We start from the raw sequence: 11,772 nt of genomic DNA on the forward strand, positions 1-11,772 counted from the left end.
CGTCCTGTCATGAGCAGGAAACATTGACGGTAAGAAAGTTCAATACCGGTACAACTAAGCTCGGGCTCTTTCTTTTCCCCACGTTGATGAATTACCTTATCTTTACAAAGGAAGGAACCGATTTCCAGACTCAGAAGAGAAGAAGAAAAAAGACAGGAAAGAGGAGGACTGCGCCTCAGGAAAACAAGGTGGCAAAGGAGCGAAGCATACTGAGTTTTGCATTTCGTGAGTGCCTCACCTCCCTTTCCTAGGGCGTTATGTTGGGCGTCAAGTTTGATGACGAGTCTTTCATTTAATCCGTATCTTATGAGAGTCGTCAACGTTTCCAGTAGTCACGAAGTATTCTTTACTCCCAATCTTCTCCCCATCTTAAGGGCCTTGAACGCGCTTCGTATAGAACTGGTTCTGTGGTATGTTAGCTGTTGGCTGCTGAGCAACGACGACGTAATCATTCCCAAAGTCCTTTGCTCGAGGGCCACGAAAAGTAAAAATCCACGAGCTGGACTACGTACCGCTCAATCTGGACAGCAAGGTGGCGCGGGCTTGTTCGTTCCTTAGACTTTCTTCTGCTCCGCGCATGGGGACACTCCTCAATGGCAGATTTGTTGCCGCGGCATTGACGTGGGCGGTCGTCTCGTGTCTCTGCCGTGTAGGGCTTTGCCTTTGCCCCGGCCGCTCCGCCCGCCCTGTTTTCGCTTCGGACCGGTGGTCCTGACGGCGTGATTGTGGTGTGAGACGGTGTGCGGAATTGCGGAGACGGAGGAGGCAAAGACGTTTGTGCTAGGATGGTGCGGGTGCGGCAATGTGCAAAATGCGACGATAGGAGACGGTTGAGTTGGGTGGGGGTGCAGTATGTCATTGCGCGATCGATGAGCAGCCAGGCTTGTGATTGCGCTGGGCGACAGGGCTGGTGGGGGTCCGCTCTTCTGGCAGAGGGCTTGCGTAACTGCTGCACTGCACCGCACACACCCTTGCAGGGCGACATGAGAAGCTTCTTCAGCATATTTGTGTGATGAATCTAAATTGTGAGCTCTCAAGTTTTGTTCCGGCCGAGGCTTTTCGGGAATTATCGCTCTCGGTGTGGGTATGTGGACACTGGAGAAACACAGTGCAGCTGCAAAGGACTCTTTCCTTTGAAACATTGACGGCAGCAAGCTTTTTTCTCATTCCGATTAGACTGTCGTAGAGTCTATTAAAAGCTCAAGGTGACTGTTGGCCGCGAAAGAAAACGCCCCATTTTGCTTCTTCCGTGCCATCCTTTCCCTTCCACCCCAGGTATTCATAAGTCCCGTAGAAAATCCGACAATCACGGCTCAATGTGTAGGATGTGCTGCGCGGGATGGTGGAGCCTATGCAGTGTGGGAATTTCGATTGTTTTTTGGGATCCAGCTACATCTTTTTGACGCCGGATCATTCAAGCAAGCCGCGCCCCACCGCAATGCCACATATCCGAGAGAAACGAGACGCCTAGAAACCTGTTCGCGGGAAAAACATGTGTCAGCCTTTGCGCTCTTCGTTCACGCCGGGCCAGCTGAAGGCCGGTTCTTGGACGGGGTAGAGACGTACGGAGAGGAGTGAAGAACCACCTGTTCTTGCCGCTCTGGTACCTCTCCTCAAGAGCCTTCTTGACGGTCTTCTTGGCCTCCTCGCGCTGCGAGACCTCCTTGAAGGTGTCGTTGCTGACGACACCCTTGAGGCCCTCGAGCTCCAGGGTGTAACGGGTAGGCATCAAGTGGTTGTAGTTGACCGTCTTGATGAACGGCTTGACCTTGGACCTCTTGGCCTGGCGGCCCTTCGACATGCGGCGGGTAACCTTGGAGGGGTAGCGCTCAATGCCGGCGACGAGAGCGTGGGGGAAGGGGTGCGACTTGGAGCCGTTGTCCTGGGGCTGGATGATCACGACCTGTAGTTCCGCGCCCGAGTCAACGTTCTGTTCTTTGCGATCCCCAATGGCTGCCGATTTCCTCCAACATGCGATTCCGATCTCCCGTCTCGTGTGCCCGGCCGGCTCCTCCCAAACGCAGCGGTCGGCGGTGATCGGTCGCAGAGTGTGTGGATGGTTTTCGTCGTACCTTCTTGCCTGCATAGCGGCCCCGGGTGATGATGGCGACACGGCCGACCTTAAGGACTGTACACAGCGCGGAGTGTCAGCGAGCCAGTTGGGCAGTACGGGGAGACGGCGGCGGGCGGCGACGTACACTTCATCTTGCCTGCTGTCGTCAGTTGAGCGATCGGAGATGGGCGTGATATAGGTCGTCGTCGTCGTTGCGAGGGTAAAAATCCGGCTCCGCTATCGTGCGGTGCCCGGAAGCGAGGACCCTCGGCGTTTAGGTTAATCCGCCCACCGGCGGCCCGAGATACGATCGCGTGTCGCTGTCCAATGAGCGCGCGCGTTCGTGGCCCTTGCTCGCCTTGTGTCTGTTGCCTCTTCTGTGGCGACGTCTGCTCGGGATGCAGCAACGACAGAAGACGGTCTTGAGCACAGCGAGGACTTCGATGCAGGACATGCGGACTGCGGGATGCGGCGGCCTCGTTTGTCCATGCGCTCAGCCCGGACGGCGAGCCTGTCACTTTATCTTCCCTTAACAAAGGCACGCCGCGAGGTAATCTAGTGTCTTCGACGGTTCCGTCGTCTCCTGCGACTTTACCGCTATCTCGTGAAATCCATCTTCGTCCGCTTCAATGCTGCGCCCCCTTCCTGGACAGCGCTACCGCCGTCGGCGGCGCCGTCACAAGACGTGCCCTAGTAGGCACATGGAGATTGTGATGGCCATGGGCGGTGTGCGGTTTGGCAGAACGGCGGCCATGCCACCGCTGCTGGACGAAGCAAAGAATTGGGGCGACAATGCGCGTGATATCTCTGGTTGAGAAAGATACACCATGCGGCTCCGCCGGGTCCGATGCGCGCTGGCCCGCACGTCCACGTGCTGTCTGCTTTGGCCCAAAGTAAAAAAGGAACACCGGCCAAGATGATAGGCCCCGGACCCTGGCGGGAGCGATTCAGCCTTGTGCGTCGTCGCCAAGTTCGTACCGTGTTCTAAGCGCTTCTGCGAGGCACTGCGTGCTGCGCCGCGGAGAGAGTCGGCGCAGGCGGCAAGCGCACGTCGTGGCAGGCGGGCGCTATGGGGATTCAAAGAATCGCGCAAGCTGTGGGGCAATAGGCCTGCGGCACGCGATGGATCGAATGGACGGAACGATGCGAGCTGCGTTGGCTCCGCTGGCGCGCATCCAACGCGTGCTTGGGGACGGGCTGCGCGCGCGATTTATTGCGCGCCTCAGACTCGGCGCGTCGAGCAGAAAGTCCTGGCTGTCAGCGCAGAGTGGGAGCGCAGGCGGTTGCTGTGGTGCCCGAGCGGCGGGCTGCGATTGGCTGGTGCCAAGGCAGTGGTGCCCAAACCAAGGCGCGCGGTCGCAGCCCCAGATCCCAGGCCGGCAGTGACGTGGAGGACTCGCGAGCGATTTGCGTCGCAGCCGCCTGATCTCCCGGTCAGTGCTCTGTTTACCTGCTGTTTACGACCACAGCAACCACCCATGCACCGCATGCTCTTCCCTGCTTTCTTAACCCACCACCATCCTGCCGCGAGCCCAACCTCGTTCTCCGCATTGCAACGCCCTCCGCACCGATCCTCCCCTCCAAACGCGTTGGAGCGCTGAGCCGGCCCTCCAGAACGCGTCGTCGCCCACGCCCAGCGCCGCTGACCGCCTCCCCGCGTCGCGCTCGCAGCGATCCGCGCATTCCACCGAATTGTCGCCTTTAGCATTCCTCGATTTTCAGATACCCTTTTGCGTCCTTCTAGCATCACAAGACAATGCCGTCCAGTCGCCGAGAGAGCTCCGTCGAGCCTGACGCTCTGGTCAAGCACCAGCATTCCTTCTCGTCCGACTCCAGCCGCATGTCCAACATCCCCATGTGAGCCCACTCTCCACTCTTTTGCTTTGCCCGTCGCCCGTCCCACGTTTCTGCCCGATTGACTCCACGCGATCCGCACATGCCCCGGGCGCTGCAACGCCTGCCCAAGGAACGTTATGCCACTGACTTCTCGTCTCCGTTTCTCTAGGTGGGACAGCTCAGATCCGGAACGTGCCCCTCCTCCGCTGCCTCTGAACCCCGGCTCTCCCCTGCTCACTCGCCCAAACACCTCTGCTACCATCGCAAATGCTGCAAAGGCTCTTGAGGAGAAGGCCCGTGAAAATGCGCCCAACTACACCACGAATCCCATGCCGGAGAGGTCACTCATCAAGGGTGCTGCCCACAAGCGGATACAGTCTTTCCAGGACGCAAATCTTCGTGACTTCAGAAGCATACTCAGCCCGAACCGCTCGCCAGAAAAGTCGCCGGAAAGGCCTGGAAGCAGGCATGGCACGTCGTCTGCCGTCCCCGAACCCTTGAACTCTCCTCCTGCATCCCCGGAGAAGACTCGTTCCAGCACACCTACGCCCGCTCAACGCGAACTCATGCGAGACACGCCGCCTTTGCGAACAGGAAGCAGACCACCCCACCACAAGGCCATCCTGGGTGAAAACACGCCGCCCTCAGCCACCTACATGGCTCTTCAGTCGATGCCTCTACGAGACTTCGAGTCCCCTCTGCACGATGCCGCAAACGGTGCCATGCCTCGCGCGAGGCCGCAAGATGCGGATGGCCTCTCTAACCAAATCAGAGAGATTGCCACCATAGCCACTAACTTGCAGCGCGAGATGGCACAGTTGAGCCGGCGCAGCAAGGACAACGCGACGGACCTCATCAGCTTGAAGGAAGCAACCAATGCCCGTGACGAGGACATCAGAAAGAGCCTGAAGGAGCTTGTCAGCAACATAAATGGCCCTGCCATGTTCGCTCCCCCTCCGCCCATCGGATTGCACACAAGATCGAACAGCTTCGGCGGTATGAGTGGTGTGCCTGGCACTCCTGATGCATCGGACAAACACGGCTTCCGTCTTCCCCGCATGGCTTCGTCTTTTATGGATGATAGGATAGGAAGCCCCAATCCTTACTCCATCGAGGGAGCTGCAAGCGTCGCAATGCTCGAGAAAATCGTGCGGGAAATGGTTACCAAGGAGGGACAGGAGCGCCTGGTCAACACACTAAACGGCCTGTTCGAGAAGTCGAATCAAGAATCTAATGAGACTTCCAAGAAGGTCGGCGAGCTGGTCGAGTTCATCAAGCAGGGTTCGGAGAGCCGCGCGCTCGCGCTTATGGATGTACCTTCCGAGAGGTATCGTGCATCGAGCCCCGAGAGTCAGGTGACCAGGGCGACTCGAGACATCAACGCGGCTCTTGGTCTTTCAAATGATGCAAACACATCGAAGCCCTACTCCAGTCCAAAGGCAGCCGACTTCGTCAGTGCCGACATGCTGAAGCTATTGAAAAAGATCAAGGACAGCGTGCAGGAATCGGGTGGCATCACATCAGAAACGAAGGCTTTCGTGAGAGATCTGAGAGGTGAGGTGCTTGGTATGGGACGTGAGCTTGGCCGCAAGATTGACGAGATCACACCCAACGCCAGTGGTGCGCTGGCTCTGGAGAGCGGTGGCGAGAAGGAAGACGTTGCACGTATAGTGCAGGAAGGTTTGGCCGAGCTCAAGGAGCACATGGACTATGCCTTGAGGTCAAGGAGGCGAGGCTCCGGCGCGTCCATGGACTCCTCAGTCGACAACCAAGAGGTCTATGCTGTCGTCAAGCACGCTCTTGCCGAGCAGGGTATCAGCCAAGCTGCCCAACCGTCAGGTCCACAGCTCGATAAGGATGCTATACTCGAAGCAGTCAAGGAGGCTTACGAAGCTTACAAGCCTGAGATTGAACTCCAGCAATTCGGTCTTGAGCGCGATGAAATTCTCGAATGCCTTCGGGAAGGCCTCACTCAGTACCGCTCCTCCGCCCCAGCTCCGGAATCGATCAGCCGTGACGACATGATGGACGCTGTCATGGAGGCTTTGACCCACGTTGAGTTCCCTCAACCCCCTAGCAACGCCCACGAGATTCGCGAGGAAGTTCTTTCCGCTGTGCATGAGTGCCTGGATGAAATCAGGCCGTCAATGCAGGTTGCCGCACCCTCCAATCACCTGGATCCGGAAATCACACGTGGTATCATCCTGGAGGCCGTCCGGGATGGGTTTGAAACGCACGGGGGGGCTGCTGCGCGTGAACTCGAAATCTCCCGAGATGACTTGTTTGATGCCGTTAAAGCGGGTCTCGACACTGCTCCTCGTGAGCTCGAGATCTCCCGTGAAGACCTGTTTGAGGCTATCAAGGCTGGCCTTCAAGATACCAAGACCCCTCTTGGTGGCTATGGCGAGCAAGTCATGAACAGGTTGCAGGGTTTGGTTGAGGACATGCGGACTGAATTCAAGGCATACTCCTCTGCCAATGGACGCGACACTGAACAAGTCCTCGACGCTCTCAAGGATGGCCTGGAATCACTTCGTGCAGAGGTTGAGGCCTATGTGGACCGCGCTCAGGATGTCACCGGCAAAGACGAGATCATCGACTCACTCCGCGGTGGATTGGACACTCTTCGCTCTGACGTACAGGGTTATGTCGCTGCCGGTCCCCAGGGGGATCAGGCCATCAACCGCTCTGAAATGCTGGACTACATTCGATCGGAGTTTGAGCATCTTCACGAGACTTTGACGAGCCAGATAGTGCCCACTGCAAACGGAGACAAGACCGAGCTTCTACAAACATTGAACGAGGGATTCGATGGCCTCAAGACGTACATGCAGAAGCGCGACGAAGAGGATACTATCAAGGAAGAGATGGAGGAGGCCATGAAGGTCGAATTCGATCAGCTTCGCGAAGCCGTTATCCATGGAAGCGCCTCCCACCGTGACGAAGTCCTCGATACTATCCATGCCAGCCTTGAAAACCTCCACGTCAAGCTTGAATCCCGGGACGAGGCAGCTGGATCCGCTAACTCGAGCGAAGAGGTTATCAAATCGATGAAGGATGAGTTTGAGCACCTTCGGGAGATTCTGGCAACAACTCTGGTCAAGTCGGGTGCAGCAGGGGACAAAGATGACATCATTGACGCTGTCCGTGAGAACATGGATGCCCTTCGGGATCAACTGATGGTTGATCAAAGCGAGTCGTCCAAGGAGAGCCTCGGGGCTATCAAAGAAGAGCTCGATCGTCTTCAGGAGACTCTAGGTGGTAGCCTGGTCAAGAGCGGTGGTGCTCCGGAGGATAAGGAGGAGATCCTCGAAGCTCTCCGTGTTGGCCTGGAAGGCGTCAAAGAGGCGCAATCACAGAACGCTGGCCATGGACTTGGCGAAGAAGCTCTCCAAGCACTTTGTGAGCAGCTTGAGAACCTTCGCAAGAGCCTCCTTGGCAATGTTGCATCTCGCGCCGACACAGAAGAAGTCCTGGAGACGGTGCGTTTGGGCTTGGACGACCTTTGCTCCGATCTCTCCAAGAAGATTGACAATCCGGAGCGTCAAATGGCCGCTACCGGAGAGATTCTGGATGCGATCAACGATGGCGTCGAAAGTCTGCGGACCGACATCAAGACTGCCACTGGCGCTGGCGCAGCTATTGACATGTCCGTCAATTACGAGATCCTTGAGACTCTCAAGGAGGGCATCCAGACCATCACTACCGAGATCACCCGCCTGAAAGGCGATAAGCAGGCCACGGTCGAGGACGACATTTCGGCCGTCGGCAACGAGGTCGTCCTGGCTGATGATCCCGATAAGGCGCTCTCCCGTGACGTCCCTGCGGAGGCCGAGACGGAAATGGGTCTCAAGCGCGATGACTTGAAAGAGCTGGAGGTTTTGATGACTCAACTTCAAATCAAGATTGAAGCAATCGACTCCAACATTCAGAATATCCCTGCCCCTGCCCCTGCCCCTCCTAATGAGGCTGCTCCGGGTGTCGCCATGAAGGAAGACTTTGATGGCATCGCTCAGAAGGAAGATCTTGCTGGAATCGCCCTTAAGGAGGACTTGATCAACGTCGAGGAGCTCTTGAAGGATGTCCAGGCTGCAATCACCGTTCTTTCCGAGGACAAGCGCAGAGATACAGAAATCGTGGAAGGCTTGGCCCGGAAAGAGGATACCGACGCCATTGAGACCCTTCTCCAAAACGCCAAGGCTCAGCTCGACGAGATGGTCCTCCCGGACCCTGAGACTTCGGTCAAGAAGGAGCATTTGGATGTTGTTGAAGCCGCAGTCTTGGTCACAAATGAGGCCATTGACAAGCTGGTCGCAAAAATTGATGGCGAGGAGGTTGCTTCGAAGGGTGATGTCGCCGTTGTTGAGGTGCTCGTTCAGGATTTGAAGACAGCGTTGGATGAGCTCAAGAACACCAAGCCTTCTGAGGAAGAAGAGGCCAAGAAGGTCACCAGGGAGGATACCGACGCTCTTGGAGTCCTGATTACCGACATAAAAGAAAAGCTTGCGACCCTCCCGGAGCCGGAGGCTGTTCCTTCGAAGGCCGACATCGAGCAAGTGGTTGGCTTGATCCATGACTTCCGCGACAGCCACGACAAGATGAAGGAAAGCTACGAAAGCGACATTGGCGTCACCGCCAAGGCTTTCGACGACCGTAAGAACGAGGCTGACACCATCATCACCAAAGTTGGTGAAGTCAAGGAGTTCCTCGATGCTGTCAAGGAAGAGATCAAGGCCAAGCTCCAGGAGGGCGGTGAGGGTGTCGAAAGTGTTAAGGAGACCCTCAAGACCCTCGAGGAGACTATCAGTAACAACTTCAACATCACCGCCGACGTCAAGGAATTGATGGAGACCGTCAACCGCGAGTTCGAGCGCACGACTGGTTCTATTGAGGGCCTCAAGACTGATGCGGAAGAGAAGGCTACGGCCGCCAACGAGAAACATGATGCAGTCAAGGATGCTGTCATCGCTGGCTTGGTCGAGAAGCTCGACGAGAAGTTCACCGAGATGACTTCCAAGTATGACGACCTGCTTTTGCTCGCGGAAGCGTCGGCTCAGAAGATGGACGAGAAAACAACCGCCCAAGAGGAACTCATGACCGGCACCAAGACCATTTCGGAAGAGCTCAAGGTTACGATAGACACCCTCGGCACTACCATCACTGGCATGAACACGACCTTCGCCGAGACTACGGAGAAGTTGACTGGTGACTCGGCCACTGTCTTCACGAAGATCGATGACGCCACGGCCAAGATGGATGAGAAGCATGAGGACAACAAGGTCGAACATCAACTGACCCGCGACGAGGTTGCAAAGGCCATCACCTCCCTCACCGTCATGCAAGACGACCTGACTGAGAATCATCCTAAGTTCATGATGACCCTTCAAGAGGTGCTTGCCCTTGTCACCCAGCATTACGAGCAATCTAAGGCTACGGAAGAGGCTGCAAAGGCCGCTCAAGAGGAGTCCAAGGCTGCTGCTGAGGCCGCCGCCGCAGAGGCAAGGGGCCGTGCAGAGGAGCTCAAGGAGAGCTTCTTCTCCGGTCTTCCCGCCCTTCTCCCTCCTCCCCCAGAACCGGTCGAGAAGTACGACGACTCTCCGGTCAAGGAAAAGCTTGACCAGCTGCTGGGTCACGCGGCTGATGCCGAGAAGTCCGCAGCTCAGCTCGAACGCCTTGATGAGATTCACCAGCAGGTCATGGCCACCGCAACAGAGGTCACAGAGTTTGTCCAGTTCCAGACCAAGCTCATCACCGAAGGTCATGAGAACAAGGAGAAGGAGGCCGAAGAGGCCGCTATCCTACTTGAGCGCCGCCTTGTCCAGAAGGAAAACATTGAGAACGACATCCTCAACCTCAATGACGAGAAGGACACTCTCCGCCAGCAGGTGGAGACTCTTCGCCACGAAAAAGAGATGCTCACAAACCAGAAGATGCGTCTGCATGCAGATGTGTCTGCTCTTGAAATGGCTTTGAACATCCGTCGCGAGGAGCTCCAGCACATGGAGCACAAGGCGGACTCGTTGGAGCGCCGTATTCTCAACGGAATCATGGACCACTCTCGTGCTCTACTACTCCAGAAGGGAGTCAAGGCACCCAGGATCTCCCGTGCTCCCAGCAACGCTTCTCCGGATCCCTCTTCTATGGCGCCTCCCAGCGCTATGGCCAAGGGTGTCAACATGGCTTTAGGTGCTCGCGCAGCTGCCAAGCGTAACGGAGCTGCCCAGGCAAACCCGCAATCGCGCCGCATCCTTTCCCTCAGCCAGATCAGTGGAAACACGCCGACAGGCACGCAGAGCTTTGCTGGCGCGCCGAACACAGGCCTTAAGCGCAGTCACTCGGTCAAGACTAACTACGGCTACCAGAAGCCTTCCTGGAGCTCTAAGCGCACTGTTTCCGACGCCAACAAGGAGAACGATATTCTGGGCGAGGAGTCCGAGGAAGAAGAGATTGATGAGATGAGCGACGCCGGTACCGAGCGCCACCACAGCATCGTCAGCGGGCACGGTAGCGATGGCGAGGAGTTCGCCTCGACCTACGACGACAGAGGCTCGGATGCTGGCTCTGAGTATACCTACGGCACGGGTTCCTATCTGAACGGCACGGTCAGCCACGCCGATCGCCGCACCAGCATCGGCACCATGGGCAATGGCACGGCTACAGTCCACGAGGACGACATCTCGGATGAGGAGGATGGCGAGAGCCATTACAGCGAAGCCGCTGAGGAGGACGAGGGCGAGGCCACTGAGATCCCGCGCTACGCCGAGTCGGTTTCTGGTAGCTCGGTCGCTAGCGGCACCATCAGCGAGGCTCCCACCGCCAGTGAGGCTCCCGCTGCTGGCGAAGGTCCGGCTGCTAGTGAGGCCCCCACTGCTAGCGAGGCTCCCACTGCTAGCGAGGCTCCCACTGCTAGCGAGGCTCCCACTGCTAGTGAGGCTCCCACTGCTAGTGAGGTTTCCGCTGTCACTGAGGACTCGACTGTTACTGAGGACTCGACTGTCACTGAGGGTCTGGAGGCTAGCGAGGCCGCGACTGGCGCTGAGGCTCCGACCGACAGCGAGGTTTCAACTGGAATTGACGAGCAGCAACAGAGTGATCTTGTTTCAGACGCTGGTACCAAGGACGTGGAGCCCCCCACCACGGAGATCGACGCCACGCCCCCGGCGCCTTCAGAGCTGCAGGAAGCAGAAGACGTTCTGTCGCCTCTAGCGGCGCCTCCTGCTACCAAGGAAATCTTCGGCCCAGGCACGCCCAATGACAGTGCTCTGGGATCCGATCTCCCGACTGCGCAGCTGGAGGCAATGGAGGGTGCGGATTACTTCAGGCGTGTGGCTGAGGAAGAGGCGAGCCAGGTCAGTTCTGCCTTGCAGTGAGGCAGAGGTTTGTGATTGGAGTTTTCATTTGGTGTTGAGCTTGGGAAAGGGATGGAATTACGACTGATGAGATGGTTTGGGTATTGGGGGGGTACTTGGGTGGAACACGGAGGGTTTTTTGGTTTGTTTTGGGGTTTTCTCAGCGGATGGACACTGGCTACGGCCACTCTTTGTAATGATGTTGATGTTTTTCTTTTGTTAGACACTTTTCTTACTCGGTTTAATCACGAGATAGGGCGGGATGGCTCTCACGAAGTCATGGGCTTTAGGTTTTCTTTTCCTCTCCCTTTCTTTTCCATTCATTGGGATCGGTAGCATTAGCATTTTAGGCTGGCATGCGGAAAGAAATGCATTAAGAAGATTCAAACAAAGTATGCGCTGAACAAAATGCAGAAGTGTACCATTTCTCCTCACGAGGAGTCTATATACATTATCACAACCTTCGTACTTTTCCTCGCCTTTCTCGAACCAGGCCTCATATTACATACGTCTCCCATTGTCTACCTCGGTCAT

The 11,772-nt window shown here is 56.7% G+C and overlaps 2 protein-coding genes across 2 annotated transcripts; one reads left to right on the forward strand and one right to left on the reverse strand.

Moving 5' to 3' along the window:
• Positions 1–1,467: 1,467 nt before the first annotated feature.
• BKCO1_3700049 (60s ribosomal protein l27) lies at positions 1,468–2,205 on the reverse strand (the record flags this gene model as incomplete). Its single annotated transcript, XM_020275143.1, has 4 exons — positions 1,468–1,475; positions 1,567–1,903; positions 2,073–2,128; positions 2,199–2,205. The coding sequence occupies 4 exons, from the start codon at positions 2,203–2,205 to the stop codon at positions 1,468–1,470; spliced, it is 408 nt and encodes a 135-aa protein (XP_020128848.1).
• A 1,821-nt stretch (positions 2,206–4,026) lies between these two features.
• BKCO1_3700050 (chromosome segregation atpase family protein) lies at positions 4,027–11,259 on the forward strand (the record flags this gene model as incomplete). The annotated part of the gene is made up of 1 exon (XM_020275145.1): positions 4,027–11,259. The coding sequence occupies one exon, from the start codon at positions 4,027–4,029 to the stop codon at positions 11,257–11,259; it is 7,233 nt and encodes a 2,410-aa protein (XP_020128919.1).
• Positions 11,260–11,772: the final 513 nt, after the last annotated feature.

This window comes from Diplodia corticola (assembly GCF_001883845.1).
Source record: "Diplodia corticola strain CBS 112549 chromosome Unknown scaffold37, whole genome shotgun sequence".
Classification (NCBI taxonomy): domain Eukaryota; kingdom Fungi; phylum Ascomycota; class Dothideomycetes; order Botryosphaeriales; family Botryosphaeriaceae; genus Diplodia; species Diplodia corticola.